Raw genomic sequence first — 19246 nt, 5'->3', positions numbered from 1 at the left:
AAGGAAAGGAGCAGGAGAGGATCCTTAGAGTTCAGTAGCAAATCCATACTCGGACCATCTGCTGTTGGCTATATGGGCATCGTTGTTACAACCAGGAAAAACACAGCCTGTGCTCCACTCATGCGAGTAGTACACACCACAGCAAATGAAGGCATTTCAATGGTCAAAGCCCGATCCATACCTTGATTACTTCGAACCTCAAGTACGGCTGGGCTTAAAACACTGCGCTTCAGGTCTCATGGAAGACAAGCATAAAGACTATTTCTGTCCTGGTGTCAAGATGGTGGAATGAACTCCCACTTGCTGTCCGGACAGCAGAGTCCCTTGCAGTCTTGAAACGCACATTAAGACCCACCTATTCATGGAATATTTAAATGACTAAATTAGTACTTATTGTAGGGTATTGTTTATTACACTGTTGTTTAACAAACTCTAGTACTTATTGTTTATTACACTTATCATTGTTTAAGATATACTTTATGTATTTTGTACTTCTACACATCAGCAGTGATCCCTGTATTTCTACAGTATTCTAGAACATTGGTATTTGTACTAGTATCTGCTGTACTAGTTAGGATGTATTCTATGAGTAAATGACAAAGCACTTTGTAAGTCGCTCTGGAGAAGAGCGTCTGCTAAATGCCGTAAATGTAAATGTACATTTCATGAATTCATGTTTAGCTAGTAGGGACATATTCATTTCCTTTATCATATAGCATTGGTCATAAAGACTCCTGTAGCCCTGCAATTATACTGCACTGCCTTCCCTGAAACAGTACTTCAAAAGTATACATTTTATGATAACATACATTGTAATTAGTGTTAAAATTATATTTATAAATTGTAAGACCTGTATGTCAAATCCAAATCCAAAAGGGTGCATATATGAAAATCGGTGTTATTGTATGTGAAATGGGAGGTAAATATATATATATATATATATATATATATATATATATATATATATATATATATATATGTATATATATATATATAGAGAGAGAGAGAGAGAGAGAGAGAGAGAGAGAGAGAGAGAGAGAGAGAGAGATTCAAAATTGTAGTAAAGTACACAGAGAGGCAGAATGTTTCAGACAGAGGTCCTTCATCAGCTGTGCCCAATTCTGTTAGCACCCTGTCTAGGCCGGGAGGCCGTAACACAGGGTTTCAGTGCAACAGCGGTAATAACGAGTAATGGAGTGCAAACCCGACAAACAGGTTTACAGCAAAGGTCTGGTGTATTTACAAGCTTTGGTGTTCAGATACAAACTTTTACAAGAAAGTGGTGCAATAGCTTCAGGAGTGGCGAAAGCTGAGATGGCTGAGGTGAAAAGAGTAAACAGCACTTCAGAAGGTCGACCTTACTCACAAAATTAGCAGCTCCTAGCAAAATTGCCGCAGTCCTCCATGCGAGGCATGGGGAATGAATCCTGCACTGTAATATTATTCACTTTATGATAATCCATGCAAAAGCATAAGGTTCTGTCAGGTTTCAAACCAGGAGACAAGGGGAACACCAAGGGCTGTTACTGTGGATGACTAAACCATTATCAAGTAAGTATGGTGTTTCCTGTTCCAACAAAGCACGTTTATGGGAGTTTACTCAATAGGGATGTGTAACATTGTGCGGTTAGGAGGCGGATGCATACGCTGAGAAGAGAGAGTTTTACTCTGGGCAAATCCAGTCGTAAACATTGTAACAGTCCAGGGTCATAGAGCGAACATTTAGAGTCCAGGAATACATGATTAACTAAAAGGAACTATACACATATACACTATACACATATACAAAAAAGGTAGCAAGCTATGACAGAAACATCAGCAACAATAAGCAAACTTAACTAATACTAGCGAATAACAAAGCAGGCAGACAAAACACAAACAGCGTCTAGGATTAACACTAGGAATCACAAGGCTAGGAATCACAAACAAGGCATGGATTACAATGACCAGCAACAAGACAGCAGAAACACAGGGATTAAATGCATGGTCTAATGAGCACTATACAATGTGGGTGGAGAAAATGAAACTAAGGAACAGAACCACAACAAGGAAGTAAAAAGACACGAGACAGGGAAACCATGGAGACAGTGATGCTAGGAGGGTGGCCAATCATGAGAGGATGTTGTTTTATTGGAGGGTGTGAGCCTACATCTATATCATGCTAAACAACAAAAGCACACGAAGGCATATCAGAAGACAGTGATGAGTATCTCTTAACCATAGCAAGGAGGTCATCCCCTCGTCCCGAGGGTGACAGGTCTGATAGCTTCTCTGGCAGATATCATAGGGCTTCTGAATTTGGTAGACGTGCACATGGTAGATAGTTGGTACACAGCCAAAAAATAATTGGTAGGGGACAATCTTTTTTTCTATCACATAGGGGCCTGCAATGCGTACACTCAAGGAAGATCTCGACATAAGCAAAGGGGCTAATACCTTGTCACCAACCTCAAAAGTTTGGCTAGTTTTCTTTAGAAGTGCAATCAATTGCATAATTTAGCAGCGAAATCACAAAGGGGAACATTAGTCCTGGGACTGGATGGCAACCACTACTCATATAAAACTTTCAGTTCACCGCACACTGTGTGCCCAAAAATCAGGGCTGCACTCTAAAGACTCTTGAGCTGTGTTACGGATAGCAAAAAGAAGCAGAGGAATACCTTCTTCCCAATCTTTATCATAGTCCAGACCTCAGCATGAAGTGTTTCATATATATGGTTTAAAAAACCAAGACATATAAAGTCATGAACATATATGATATTAATAGACCTTAATGATATGGGTCTCTAAGATAAAATTTTAGCTGTACATTTTAGCTGGAAAATGGTATGACAAAACTGATAAACATAACAAGCTAAGCCATGGCAGTTTGGTAATAAAAGGAGCTTCCTCTCAGATAAGTTAAAAGAGAGAGGAGAAACAGCAAGTCTCTCCACATGTTTGACAAACTGGTTACTTCAGGATGTGAATCACTGTGCTGGTGCAGGGGTCTACGCAGCATAAAGAAGTCAGTGATCGTGTCAGAGATGCAGTGCAATGGGGTGTCTCTGGGGTATGCTGAGTTTACTGCAGTCATGTGACACAGAGCTTAGACTGCTTGCTCAACAGATCACTATAAACACTAGAAGGAGCCAACAGCCAACAAGGAGGGAGATTCTACTAGACATAGCAGTGACAAATGCACTCTTAGAATGATTTTATATATCACCAACTCAGCCTTTCACTAATCTCATTCTAAGACCGAATCCAGCAGAATGAAATTCACAGGGCAAGTCAAAGCAACAGTGAATGCATTCCATCCTGTGGCATTCCCAGCCGTGTTCCTGAAACCCCTCCCTCCTCGAGGCAAGCCTTTACTGTGTCATTACACACCAACAAAGAGCCTCCGGTATCTACCCTGCTGCCTCTGAAACATCTAGTTAACACTCCCATTTCAAGAAAACAAATTTTCTACTCCAAGCAACTGCCATGATTGAGAGGCTAAATGGCCTTTTCAGTCAATCCGATCTATGGCTTTTAGAAACAGCCTACCAAATGTATCTAAATCCTGATTAAAAATGGCTAACATCTGCAAGTCACTTAGTAATAGATTTCTTAGCTCTGATCCCATACCTGGTATCATTACTGGACTAAACCTACAGAAAATGTTGGATATCACACGAAAAAAGATTGAAATTGATTAAACTCTGTAATTCTCCGCCTGTAATGTGACAGAATTGCTTGTATAAGGTTTACAAAAAGCTTGATTATAGAATTTATTTAATCAAATTTGTCATGTATTTGATTAAATAAATTCTATAATCTATGGTACCGGAATTACAATTATATCATTACAAATACGTAGACCCTGCACATATTGGCACTGTTTGAATCAGTTAGAAAAACAGCTGCAGTTTTATGTTTTGCCTGCTAAACACAGGTCTTTCTAGAGTTGTAGATGGTTGTTTGAGCAGATAGTCATGCTTCAGTTAAGTGAAACACTTCAATTAAAAGTAGCTCCTTTTAAATCTTAGTAGTTTTTATAGAAAAAAAAAGGTTATTGGAATTAGCTATTACTTAAAGTTTTGATCTTGGAAAAGTAAAAGTGTTAGCATGTCCATCTATTATTGATTTAGCTAATGAGACTTGAGAGATAATGATACAAATCAGAGCTCTTGGAAGAGATGGAGTCATACATAAATGTTTAATAAAACTGTCCATAGTATTCAATCAAATGAAGTTTCTAGAAAGGAGGGAGGGAGAGGGGAATCTCCCTGGAAACTGGCAGCGACCTGGTAACCAATCAGGGAATGGCTGAGAATCCATTCTGACAGAATTTGACCCCTGTGACATCACCGGGGTGGAACAATGAGTCAGCGTCAAGGCAGGGCGGGCTCTGGTGGTATGGAGACCAGCTTTCTGCTTGGAGAGACTGATATTTCCTTGTTTACCAGCTGGGCTGAGCAGAGTTTCAGAAGGCTAGACTGAAACTGAGGGACAATGTGATTTTAAGGTCATTCCTATGAGTGAACAATACGGACAGCACCCTATCATCTGCTCAAAACACAGAGCAGGAGAACGTCTATAATAACAGCATAGAGATTGTATCTCATCAAAGACTTTTAATTCAAAAGTGTTGACATGAAAAGAAAAAAAAAACCTCACTGTTAGCCAGAACCACAATAATTACGCCCTTAAGTGTGCTTACATGAATATCAAATATTCTTACATCAACAGATATCTACATTACCGAATGTAATTTGAGATTCGAAGGAGCAGACCTACCAATCAAAGAAAGACAGAGGAGATTAGGCTGCCAAAATTCCCAATGAAGAAAGTTTCTGTGAGATCAGATTGCAAGATAAATAAGATTACATATGTACATTAAACATGTTATATCTAACAAAGAGATTTCCCTGAGATCAACCTATGAGTCTGCCTCATAATGTACTGATTATTGTTATGGATTATAAAGTAGGCCAATAGGTTCAGTTTTTTAACTTTATGTAAAACTGACCAAATGCTTTTCTTCCTAGAAAGGTAGAAAGGTAAGAACATTCTTGAACATACAGGTTGACAGAGCAAACTTCATTTACAGTATAAATAAAGGCTTCATCCAAATAAAATTTGAAGACAGATATTTCCATATCCGTCTGAAAATACTAACAATGTCTATTTCAATATATTAGTTGTATGACACTTAATCACATTTGCATGATAAGTGATCCACTTATTGCACACATTTGCATGATAAGTGGTCCACTTAAATGGAATATGAGCTACAAATGTGATGTTAGTCATATTTATTAGTCCATGGCTCCATCAGTACCATATCATTACTAAACAAATGGTTTAAATCAGGCAAACTAAAAGAAAAGGTTTGCAAATCTATATTTAGTATTTTTTTTTCATCAAACACTATATATTGTTTGGACCATTAATATTTAATTTCTATTTATTTATTTATTATGACTTACATGAACATCAGATCAGATTTTAGGAGTCATTCCTGCAGAATTTCAGATAATTCCAAAGGGTTTAAAATCTTTCTCTCACAATACATCAGCACTAAATATTCTAAAATGTTATCATGGTAAATATAAGCACCTTTCTTCCAATGTGACAATAGCAATGTGACCCTGCCTAAAATTACAGGACAGTCAGACTGCAAAGATGCTGCACTTGCACCCAGGATCTTAACCTTCCAAACCACTTGGTGTACTGACCAAGCCACATACAAGCTTTAGAAATGAAGGACAAATGAATGTCAAACAGGTTCAAGCAAATGGTTGACGAAAAATGACTGTCTTTGATTGTCCACATTCGAACGAGACAATTCATTTATATAAGTCATCTTAACAGCCTCAGCGAAGCGTATTACCTCTGATTATTTTACTGACTCTGATTTTATTATACAACCACGTGATTCCAGTGGCTGACTACGGTAGGACAGGCTACTGCACTTCCTGCAAGAAGGTCACAAAGCTACCATTAAGAGCTTTGCACCAGAATTCATGACTGCTACACGAAAAAAAAAAAGAAAGAAAAAAGGAAGAGGAGGCTTTGGCAGAATAATAGGCAGCTGCAGTGAACAGGACATCCTGCTGCAGTAACTGCGTGACCTCTGCAGAGAGTACAGCCGGCTGCTCCCCGCCTCCCCCATCTCGCTAGAGCAGGTCATCTGGGTTTAAGAGGAGCTTCTGCTTTTAACACCGACATAAAATGCGAGAGTGTAAACCTGAGCCGGCTGTGGGAGCACACGGTGGATACAAGCTTGGGAAGGTGTGAAAGTACGCAAACATAAATAGGCCAGAGTGATGCTGTACAGATGAAAACAATGAGTGTTTTTCCCCTTTCTTCCTGTCATGTAATTTCCTCTCTCTCTTTCTGTCTTTCAGTTTTTAATTTTTCATGTGAATATAAAATGCTTACTAAGGTTAGAACATTCTGCTCTTTTTGTCAGCATGGCGCTATTATCATTTTGCCCAAGCAAAGTCACTCAAGGCACTGCTGCTTCACAGAGGGCAGGCCAAGCTTGCCACACGATGCCAGTCTGCCACATGCCACACACACTTGACTCCTTAACCACTTATTCACCAACACAAAGCCACAGCTAGAAGGCAGTATCTTTGTACTGTTCTATTTAATCTGAAATTGTGACCAGATTATGAACACCCTCTGAGTCATGCTTGCTGGAACAATTGTACAACTCTCATTAGATCACCACTTATTGAGCAAACATCAATGTAAATGGGTGACTGGAGCCATGTTTATTTTAGGCACAAGTAGCACCACCAAGTTGGAAATGTTTCAAAAACAAGTTTGTTCATCTTCAACTACTAAATCAGATAGCCAAAAATGCAGAACAGAAGTTGAACTCTATTGTCAGTGTGGTTCTGTTTCAGACAGCCAATGTGAACATTATCATTTAAATACAGCCTACTTAATTCCAGATTGCAGCTGTGAAACTCTACAATACTGCAAACTGCATGCACACCACCACACTATTGAGCATGACAACAGCCCTCAAGCAGATATGAAAGAACTACAGCACAACTTTATGGAATTTAGCAGCCTTAACTTCCAACAGAAGGGAAACCCCAAAATGTAAAAGTATATAAAAGTATTCTTTTACAGGAAAAGAAAAATAATAATGTGTAACTTTAATATAGCTTTGAGGAACTCCAAAATGTATGCAGAAAGTATGGGGCTTTTAATGGTTGTTATGACTAACTCCACTTTCAGTTAGTTGAGGAAATAAAATGCAAGTCTCAGTTCAAATTTCCTCACATACATTTGCATTGATTTCCAAGTTTACGAGGTAATTGCTCAACCAAAATGCAATGGCCTCCTCTCCATATGCAACCATTTCAAAATACTTCGATGTTAGCAGGAGAGGCATAACTGCAGAAAGACAGATGGGCCATGACGGAGCCTGTCAGGTATTCTGAAGAGGATTTAATCCTGCAACACTACCAGCATCTGTTTCTACAGAGCTCAATGAGATAAGATTAGCATGAGTAAAAATGAGTTATGGTGTACACAAAAGGTGACCCTGGCTTGGTGGTGCGTTGGTCTCTCTGTCTTTCTTACTATCTCTCTGTCTGTGTTTCTGTCTCCCTCTCTCCTTTTCACCCTCTCTTTCTCCCTCTCACACACATATTTATGCATGACCACACTTGTGCAAAAATCCTGTACTTGTGGTAACCAAAACATCTGAAGCTCATAAAAATTATTTATAGATCAATCAATCTTCAAAAAGGCTCAACCAGCCCTGTTTTCTTATTTTCATTAACTTTGTTATTTGGATTAGAATTTTTCAGCGTGTGGCTACTATTATGTATAGTAATCACTCAAACCTGATTTGAAAGAAAGCTATTCCATTTTAAGAAAACTGTAATATCATAAGATACATAACAGCTGTTATAACTAAGTGGATTAGATATTTACAGAATATTAAGATATCCACAAGAGACCAAAGTCAAGCACATTTTTATGCATGCTTAACTTGGAACTCTTTTAACTGAGATATGTTTTATGCATCAGTACTGAACTATACATTCTCATACCCACACTGCATAGACAATTGATTCATAAAAAACACATCTACAGCATCAGCATGTATTTGCACTTTCACTAACAAGCAGTTCTGGTGTACAAGCTGTACACTGGTGCAAAATGAAATGGAAAAACAAACAGAAAAATGGGTTCTATCTGTTAGTCACTGGCACTATAGTTTCATTAAACATTCTTGTTATTTAGATCACTGACTGTTTTTTTTATGATGTGAGCATGATCAAGAAATTAATCTTTCATGAGTCACGGAAAAAGAATGTAGACTACAGAAACAAACTTCTTCCATTTGCCCTCAAGATATTTCTCATTGCTTGAAATGTAAAGAGGGAAACAATTCCTGTAAATCATAACAATACCCCAGTGCTTCAAAAGGATGAAGTCTGGGGCAGGGTGTGAATTCCTGAATTCCCAGAGAGCGTAGTGGAGGAGAGCAGGAGGAGACTTACACTTAACCTTGTCTAGTTTTACGGATGATATTCTCACTACACCAGCTATAAAAAGTCCATTAAGATTTCACTTTTAAAATTAGAATATACTTTTGGGCTTTTTTAAAAATTTGAGACTATATAAACCACGTTAGGGATTTATTTACTGCCAATTTAAATATCGTTTGAAAGATTACCTTCTGAATAGTCTATGTTAATTTGACATACACTGGACAATTTTTTTTAATCAGACACGGAAGTCTTTTTTTGACTGCCTTATCACTTCTGCCCTTGAAAATTCCACTAGACTGTCTATACTGTAGTGAAACCTTTCAGTCCATAACCTCCTCCAGCTCTTGTGGATATCTGAGAAGGCAAACGGCTCTTTGTTCTCCCAGCAGTTGTGAGGGCACCTGCACACGAAGGCTATCAGGTCTGGGAAAGCCCCATACATCTGGTGTGGCCCTGGCTCTTGAATGCTAGTGGCATGGCAACCATGTTCCAACAAAACAATCCTGTGCTAACTACTTTAACCTATTCCCAAGTGATGACAGAGATAAACTTTTGTGTCAACATCTCCCCACACACATGACCATGGAAAGAGATCAGTCAGAGAACCACTCCACTCCTTCTCTATCTCATGCACACACAAACATACACATACATAGATACAGACACCCACAAATTATAAACAAACAGCACTGATCAATGGATGTCCAATCAGACCTTATTATGTACAAAACAGGATGACTGATATGGCCACACCGGCATAGACAGCTAGGGGCAGCCTCCATATTCTATGAGGACTCAGCCATCCTGCCGATTTAGAGGGTGGTGAACTAAGAACATTCTTACTCTCCTTCCCAGGGCTGTGATAGTCTAGTGGGTAGGTCTTAGGGCTATCACTTGCAAGGTTGGGGGTTTGAATCAGTGCTATTCAGACACTACTGGGGCCTTGAGTAATACCCTTAACCCTCTCAGTTCCAGGGGTGCTGTACAATGGCTGACCCTATACTCTGACTCCAGCTTCTGCACAGGGACATTCTAGAAGGGCATTTAGTTGCTTTGTTCTTGTACTGAGCAATGACAATAAGCAGAATCTTAATCTTCTTCTGAAGAAGTGCCTCTTCTTCAGTGTAAATCTAGACTTATTCAACATCTTAACATGGTTCCTCCAGAAAAGTCACCGCAGCCAGAATAAGCAGAGGAGAATACAGCCTGCTGAGGTTACATTTGTGGGTTGGGCTGTAACACACAAAGGGCCTTCATGTGACTGCTGACAGACAGACACGGATACAACACAGAGCCTCTGTGCCATCCTCAATTATTCAAGAGCCACATTAGCAGCATCAACATTTAAACACTCTTGTGGACTCTCCCACAGACAACATCTTACAGTTTCTTCAATTTCAGTCACTGGCTGATACTTTCATTTTCACTCCTGGCTTTTACAGTCAGACTCAGCCTGCTACAACATTCAGATATTTAGTTTGTGTTTTTTTTATTGGCTACTTTTTAAATAATCATCTGCACTATTTTGGTTACTTTTCAAAACATTCACAAAGACATCCATCATGGTCTTCCCCCGTCTCTGAGGTAACACGCCAGAGCAGTTGCTCATGCCGGTTGCGTCAGAACAGCCTTGAATGTAAATCCACAGACTCGTCTGTCTGGATGACCTCAGAGAGGATTCGACCATTTTCATTTTCTGGCAAAGACGTACAGAGTGCGAGTGTGAGAAAAGTAGGGGGGGGGGGGTGCTGGGCATTTTCCGGGGCCTGCAGCGCTGTGTAGCAAATGCCCGGCAGGAAGGCAGCCAGTAGGCACAGGTGCCAGGACGAAGACGAAGAGGAAGAAGAAGAGGCAGACCAGTGCAACACACACTCAGACCTGTGATTAAGCATAGTAACCGTTCCTTTGTGCTTGACTAAATGAGGCAGACTCTGCTAGAACCCACTTTAGTTAATGAGATCCAAACTCATAGAGCTTCCAAAGGGCAAGTCAAGGCCACATGCTGAACTCACATAGTCCAGGAGGGTGAGGGTTTTGAATGAGAGAAACCCACCATGATCTTACAGTGAACATACATAATGTAACTAGAAAACTAAAGTGTAACATTAGCATGTACAATGTTAGTCTGTGCTCCTGTTTACACTGTTTAGTTAAATCAAGATCCAAAGGACAATGCAAGTAGTAATATTGCTGATTTCATAGTGTAGAGTGAAAATTGCATGGTAAGCTTGCATGAAAGCTGTTTTACTTTAGCTTAGTATGTTATCCCATTATGACTAGTGAGGCCAGGTGTACAGCAAAAACAATCACACACTTTAGCTCAGTATGTTATCCCATTATGACTAGTGAGGCCAGGTGTACAGCAAAAACAATCACACTAATAAATTTACTTATACGTAATAAACAGACACATTGTATTGTTTTATGTACATTAATTGGTTATTAACACATTTCATTTACACATTAAGTGTAAGTAAGCACATTGGAGCTTGACCAAGAATACCGATACATTAATAAATGCATGTACATAATTTAAAGAGAGGTACACTGCTTAGCCTTAGCAGCCTTCCTGGAGAACTATAGCTCCAGCCACTACAGAGAGGTAAAGATGACACTCAGGTGACTCAAACAGTCACAGACACTATATGATTATGGTTGAGAACATGAAACTGAACAAGAAAATTAATATATTCCAGTTATCCATGCTTTTCATCCATAAGTACACTTAGTTAGACTGCACACCAAATCTTGCTGCAGGGAAATCCTGTTCACTGGTTTCAGACTAAAATAAATCACTGAGTCAGAGAACAGGCTGGAGGAACTCACACTGAAACGCAGCTATTGCACAATGAGCAGAGGTGTCTGCCCCTGCATCACAGGCAGGTTTTCCATGAGTTTGTGTTATAGGGTGTCCGCAAGTGTTCATGTTCTCACTGAGAGGGAGTGACACCAGACTGCAGCCAATCAGACACTTGCATGGCTAGAACAGTGCAGGAGAGTGCTTGCTGTTCCCTGCAATGCACTAGGTCACCCAATAGTGTGATCATGTGCTTAGCGGACTGGAGAGCATTGGTGGACTGCCCTCACCCTGGAAGAAGTGGGCCTTTTATTGTGCAATCAGACATTAAAAAAGTGCAATACTGCACACTTCTTTTATCTTTAATGAAGTCTGCTTTATTAATGCACCTTGGACTCTGATGTGCATGATGTGCAGGACAATAATGGACTCAAGAACAGCAAAGAACAATATAAAAATAGTACTTACTATAAATATACTTGTAATTGGCTTTTAAATGTAATTACTATTCAAAGGTCCACCTTTTTGAATAGTATTTGAATGTCTGATAAGCTCAGATAATTGAGCTTCTTACACTAATGTTTTTTTGCTATCAAGGCTAGAAAAGGTCAATCACCTTATTTACTGACACATTGTCATTGCAGGGAAGAAAGGCTGTTTACTTTATGACACAGGATGATAAATCAATGTTAGCTTGAGCTATTTGTGTTTGGATAAAACCATAAAATTTCCACTTTTTTCCTAAAACCAACAGCAAGATCAGAAAATGTTTTGAAATTTCAAACAAACACATCTTTCCCCATCATATAAACAGCTTTAAAAAGCTTTAATGTTTTCACCATGTATGGGAAAGAGGCTGGTGCACAGAAGCACACAGAGCCTGTGTGTGGCTGAAGGATGTCTAGCAGGAACAACAGTGGTGTAGCCTCTCAGGATCTATCAGCCTGAGCCAGAAGCTAATGAAAAGAAGAGCTTCACTACAGAGACGACAATCAGCAAGCCTTTGTGCATGACACACAAGCCTAATCTCATGCTTTGATCTTTGACTGCATGTAAAAAAAAAATCCCAGAACTGAGCAAATCGATCTCAAAGCACACTACAGTGAAAACTGACATGGGAATATTTCGTTCCTGGATGCTAGCGAGCCAAGATACACCTATGCAGCCGTATATTGCTTCTCATGCTGCAGTGGTGTGCTCATGATATCTGGTGCTCTGATGTGCCTGTTTTTGCAGGTCTCTTCCTCCACCGGACTGAAAACACAAAGGCAGCTCCTCATTAATAACAGGGCTGGAATCTGGAAGGTTGCTATGGCTGAGCTCCAATGCCTGAACGCTCTACGGACATGCTAGATGTGCATCTGCCCATGTTCACGTCACCCCACATACTAATCTATGCCACCTACTTACTCATGCTATACAATGATACAGTGTACGTCTAATGTCCTGTAAAGACATAACCTACTTTCAACAAAGGAATATGACCATATACGTCCTTGTCCACCTACCTAAAGAAAAAGACATAAACGCTTACTAAGAAAAACATCCTCACATATTCTTAATGCAGTAAAACATCACTACAACCTTTTTAGACAAAGTTGCAGCTTTAGGACTAGCTTTAATAACTAGTTTTACCTACAGCTGCTGTGTATCAACAATCAGACTCCCCCTTTCGGAATCAGAAATACATTCTTTTCCGATCTAAATCTAATTACAGCATTAAGGCCACTAAAATCAAATAATATCATATACTGTCTAGCATCCATGTCAGGAGAATCTTGCCTCGCTGAGTAAAATGCCTTTGCTAATTTAGTCAAATTTGCTTTATTACTTCCAGGGCAATGTTTGAAAAAACAAATATAAATGAACTGGAGTAAATCCTTCATTTTATCAGTGACAGTCACACCATCTCACACTACTGCACAGTCCTCTTGGTCAGAACCAGATTTCACTGCTCCTATTTTCCACGACAGAATTCCATAAGATGTCCTTGCATATCTCATGGAAGCTGAACATGAGACATCTTAAGTACCTTCAGTCTGGTGACTTAGGCTTTCATGGCCATAGCACCGGTCTATACATTGATCTTAAAGACAATGTCTACCTCAGTCTCTCTCCATGAGATAGTTGTTTATCAGAGCATGCTGGATTCAGAATAAACCCCAGTTAAAGTATAATCAAGTGTCTTTAAAGACAATGTGCCGGGCTTAGTGAAGCAAGCCATAACAAATGAGAATACATGATGATTCCTTTGATAACAGCTGAAAAATCCTTTCTTCTTGAATAATGGCCTCCACAGCTGCTGCACAGCCTAAGGTTAAGATGGTACCATTATGATGGTAGTAACTATGAACAGTCTTGAATGCTGTTTTGGACTGCTTTTGAAGTTTTGATCTTGATTTAGTAGGAAATAATCACAGAAAACCCCAAGTCAGATGGCAAGTTAAGGTTGCATAACCCATGAACAAAGCGTTAATGATCTAAATGAGACTGAGCACAATAGTAAATGAAGCTAATTTTCTATTTTCCATCCTGAGTATTTTCCATCTGAGCTGTTCCAATCTCATCTTTAGTTGACACAAACTCACTCAGCACTGAAAGTGAACTGCCACACAGTGATGTATCTGAGGGGGGAAAATGAAACACTTGCTATTCTAAGCAGATGCATATTTCCAATGTTGCATTTTATGCAAGCTTCCTTTGGTGGTGCAAAGAAACCATTTAGTATAAGATAACATCTAGCAAATGAAAGGCCTGAGAGTGGGATAAAGGGAGGCATACTGTGTACATCCACGCCATGTACATGACACATCTTAATCCTGAGGGGATCAGAATGACAGACTCATTTTGAAAAGGAAGGAAGATCCATGGTCTCTAATCCACAAAGGGGTTTCCTAGTGACTGGGATTAAATGAACAGATTTAATCTACTGCATAAGTGATGTTTAGACTGTTAAAGAGAGCAATATTAAAGCATGGCATGGTGATTTGTTATTGTACAGAAGGTTGCATTCATATTAGGTTACTGTGTTAGCAGCAGTGTTACAGACAAATGAATGAAGCTGTAATGAACAACAGGCAATAACAAATGCAAAAAGAATATCCTAGCAACTGCATACCACTGTCATTCCAATTAAGTGATGATGCCATCAGTCACATAGCGAAGGCAACACTGATGCACCAAACATATAGGTATCAGGCCTTTCAGGTTAAAGTGAGATTCATCTCAAACATTTAATGTGTGTGTGTAACATTTAATGTCTATATGAAAAATGAGCTGTCAGGATTAGCAAAGAGGAACACAACCATGCTTGAGTGTTAGTATCATTTTCCAGTCTGACTGTTACTAGAAGTTGATCATGTGGGTCTAAAGGTTAGGTAGATAAAGCACTAATGGACCATATCAAAAACGTGAGACAATCACTATATTGTACACATTACCAAACGTACCAAGATTCCATGTGAGGGATTGTTTATTAGTAGATATTCACTGTTTCACCTGCTCAAGAGCATACATGCTGACATCCTGCTCTCTCTAAACTTCTAATATAATTTCATCCTGTCAGACCAAAGAAACAGAGCGCATTCTCAGTGAAAAATGAGCTGCCTAACTCAGTTTCTTAAATCATATTCTGCCTGGTGAAAAGTGTTAGGTCAACATCTGCTTCAGTCTTTCAATATGTGAGGTTGCTATAATTCATAATTTGTAATATTTAGAAAGTGGGTTTTTTTTTATTATCATAGTCAACGACAGAGGAAGTGACGGAAGAAATAAACACGCGCACACACAGGCACGCATACTTCATCAGATTTCAGCCTGTTGAAACGTGCACACAGACGGTTAATTTACTCATCGATGCATCAGGTAAACATGACCAACCGAAAAAAGGCGTGACTAAACACACAGGATGTAGCTTTAACAACAATGAAACAGAATGATAAATTACAGCGTGTATTGCAGTATATTGTACAATGTACTGTCCCGTTGTCTTCATCTACTGTTGAGGCTTTCGTTGATAAATTCTGATTAGCAAAATTTCGTTGAATTTCTCAATCCTACAGTAAATTCAGCGAAGGGCACTGGTAAACGTTTGACTTCTCCACTCAGTAGATGTTAATAGATTTGCCGTGCAAGAGTGAAGCCTAGAATGACTGCGAGAGTCTCTTTTTTTAAGAATTAACTTTAAAAACATTTAACCCTGTGACAGCTCTACCAATTATCCATGATCGTCTAACCGCAAATCTTGACGCGAAGTGATCTGCTTACCCTTGTACGGCAGGGAGTTCCCAGTAATAATTTTCACAGTGCCTGAAATGGATTCGCCAGGGCTGTAGACCACTTTGTTATTGGTGAAAGTGATGTCGAATTCCTGGAGCTTCCCCATGTCGCTTTGCTACGACTCCCCGAGAAGGCAAGAAGCTCGCGGATGGAAGCGCTCGGGCTCCGGTCGCTCTTAAAGGAACCAGCGCGTTCCGCGTACCACCTGCAGCAGCGCCCGCGCGCGCTACGTCTCTCCACCCAGTTCCCGAAGGCGAAGGCTGACGTCATCGTGGAGCTCGTCGTTCAGACTGGGAAGCGATTTTGCTATAACGTGTATACATATATAAGGTGTTTGGTTTTGTTTTGTTTTTCAGTAGTAGAAATTTCAGTAGCCAGTTTTCTATAATGGTTGCATAACTAAGTCGCTCTGTATTAAAGCAGACAACTAATATGACGAGCCGCGCAGACACACGCACACAAACACACACACACGCAGGTTCCCGTTTTTAATTAAAATTTCCTGCCAATTTCGTCCTGCTTTGTATTCTCTAAGTCCACATCACTGATTAAGTGTAACATTAGGCCATTAGACATATAACACGGTTATGGGGGGCTAGATTAAACACGTGACGAGGTATTTTTAATCTCATTTTCCTTTCATGAAAATACAGCTCCCTCTCCGGGATATGCTTCCTTCAGGCAGAAGGTTTGTCTTACAGGGTCAACAAGAAATGTGACAGAGCATAACATTTTATTTGTCATCATCAAGCAGTACAGCGCTGATGGATGAGCGCTTGCCTCATTCCGTGAGTCGTTGGCGGAAGATGAGACGGCGGGACTTGGCCGGCTCGTGTTGGGGTTCGGGGTCAGCACGGAGAAAGAGGTCAATGTTACCCAACCCAAAACGAATGGCTGCTCAGGGCTGGGTTTCCCACAACCAAGATCATCTTTAACTGGAAAAAAAATAATAATAATAAAACAATTTATATGCTAGCGCGAGTATTACACTGAACTCACTCTCTCTCATTTACACTATAATGACTTTGGGAAACATGGCCCGGATATGTCATCCACAGAGGAGCATTTTCATTTAACTACAATTAATTACAAAATAACATGTACAATTGCACCATAATCATTTATTAGACTTAGTTACTAATTCACAAATACAGTAAGCCTTCACATTAGTGGACAATTTGTATTATGGTACCAACGAGGGCCTGCTTTGCATTCTTGGCTATAAAAAGGAATGTTCCAGATTAGTGAAAAAAGAGCTCTAGTGAGATTCTGCATTCTGTCACAGTATATAATCTGTACTGAAACATTATCTTTTCTAGTATGAGATAAACAGAAATGGTTTCAGCCACTCATGGCAAAAAGCCATGCAACAGAAAAAAAACTTAATATTGTGTTTAGTTTTCTGATTTGTTTGTGTGCACAGTGCAGCATAACACAACTAATGTAGCTGTAAATTTGGGCTGTTTCACTGGCTTATGAAGAACTTAAGCAAACTGCTCACTGTAGAAAGATAGCAACAGGTTTTTTACATGAAACAGTAGGCATAGCGTTTGTGTGCACCTTTTCAACACAAAGGAGGACACGAAGGTGTGGTCAAAGTAAAAATGTGATATGAAAAAAAAAACTGTGCTACTGGTTGGCTTCCAAAATAATTGTTTGTATAGATAATATACCACTTTTTTTTTTCTTTTAAACAACAAACTCACTGTCCCGAAGACTAAGGTACAGCGCTTGCATATGCTGCCTTCTTGTGGGCTTCATACTAACTGCATCAGCAATCTGTAAAGAGTTCACTGAGGCTTGACTTATTTTTGGAAGAATGTCATTGCCTAATTTCATTACATACTGAAAAGTATGTTGCTGTTGGTGCATTAGCAAATAATCAGAGCACATTTTGGGTGCTCCTGTAAATCAATATACCATACATGATGTGCAATCTTTGTGAAATCATGAAACGTGACAGAAAATCTGAAAGGCAAACCTATGTCACCTGCTGCTAGTATGGTAGGAGACCTAGTATGATAACTTATGTTCATTTCAAGCTTTAAACCAGGCTATAAGAAACTATGTTCTTTTGGTATAAGACACACAAAGAAGCCACTTAAAACTAGTCTTTATTTTTAACAGATTTGAAGGTATTTTTCCTTTTGTACATTATTGGCCTCTTAAGACTTCGGATGCCTTTTGTAAGATGGCATAGGAGAAAAGTTAAGTAAAAGTCAATTGGTAAGCCAGCTTTTCACATGTTGAACATTTAACTGTATACTGAAAGCACAATAAATAATCGAAAGCAAATAATGTATAAGCTTTCTCAGTAATACAGTAGCCAAAAGTTTAATTTCATAAACTTAAATCCATAAAAGTCAACACTTCCAGTCACTCCAGAATGGTTCCCTTGTCTTCAGGGTGCCGCATGTAAAAATCTTGTGAAAACCAGTTTCTTTTCAGATCTAACTGGTCACATCCAGCTGATAAAGAATATCCCATTAAAACATATATTACATGCAATTCTAAAAATTTTATTAATTTTTTTATTTTGTCCATACTCAAGGGGATATTTTGGACATCAAGACCACTAAAACCAGAATATAGGAACATAAGAGCTGTATCAGGAGAAGCCACTCAAATCATAATACTCAAGCCCTTAAATATATTGGTATATGAACAGTCACACTTAGAAGGAGAGGTGGGGACACCAATACAATTTTCAAACTTTTTGGATTCTCAATTTAGATACCATGGCAGCAGTGGAGATGAATGCTGAATTTATCCTAAAATTTAAACCTTGAATTTTTTATTAGATACTTAGGAATTAGCCTCTCCCCTTTTTGAAGTTCTTCCCTAGAGAATGTGTAAATATCTATATATTCATGTAGATTGTTTTTGTTGTATTGAACTCTTCACCTATGTCAGTGTTAGTTTTGATCATGTGAGTCATGTAACATTCAATATTTTAAGCAATGCTTGCAAGCATTAATTTTGAATGGCTTTGAGGATGCTGAGAGTTGAAATATATTCGCCTTATAGTAAATAAAAGAAAATGTAGCAAACAATGCAGAAATGCAATTTAGAAAAAGCAGTTTACACAGCAAAAACCTCTTGCTCATTTGGTTGTTGAGTGCAGTTCTCACGCTTTCTTTGAATTGATATGAGACAAATTATCTGTTTTCATGGATGGCATCCTTGAGAACAATTTACTTTGCATAGATACTACCCCATATGTCTTGTTTTATATCTTAACCAACTAGAAATGACAGCACATTGCTTTTTTATACTGCCTCCTTGTGGGATCCACACTAATGACTAATGAGTTCACCTTTTAAAGCCTGAAATAAACATAAACTGGTTCCGATTAATATCTACATTTTGTCGTTAGTTTCAAATTACAGTAAACTTCATTTAAATAATAATAATAATAATTATTATTATTATTATTATAGTTGTTGATAGTGGTGGTAAAAATAATAATAATAATAAATTATGTATATATGTTATTATGCATTTAATAATGTATTATGCATTTGGCCTTCTCACTAACCTCTATATCCTAAGCCTAAAGTGAATTATCTTGTGCTACAAAATCTGGACATTTGTTATTCTTTAAATACAGAACATGAAATTATAATATGTGGAGTGATTTACTTGAATTGACCAGGTTCCATAAGACAGGATCCTCTGC

The 19246-nt window shown here is 38.8% G+C and overlaps 1 protein-coding gene across 2 annotated transcripts in view; it reads right to left on the bottom strand.

Annotated features, from left to right (window-relative positions):
* Positions 1–15927, bottom strand: part of arrdc1b (arrestin domain containing 1b) — a 28754-nt gene extending 12827 nt beyond the window's left edge. Inside the window, exon 1 of one of the 2 annotated variants that reach the window (XM_081718949.1) lies at positions 15556–15927. In XM_081718949.1, coding sequence (XP_081575075.1) covers positions 15556–15673 — 118 coding nt within the window. In that variant the 5' untranslated portion in view covers positions 15674–15927. The remainder of the gene's footprint in view (positions 1–15555) is intronic. The other variant, XM_027003671.3, reaches the window with a different exon arrangement.
* Positions 15928–19246: the final 3319 nt, after the last annotated feature.

The sequence above is a fragment of the Electrophorus electricus genome, chromosome 8 (assembly GCF_041902795.1).
Source record: "Electrophorus electricus isolate QZ-2024a chromosome 8, ASM4190279v1, whole genome shotgun sequence".
Taxonomy (NCBI): Eukaryota; Metazoa; Chordata; class Actinopteri; order Gymnotiformes; family Gymnotidae; genus Electrophorus; species Electrophorus electricus.
Note: the sequence above shows the minus strand (reverse complement) of the source record. Positions and strands in the feature narration are given on the sequence as shown.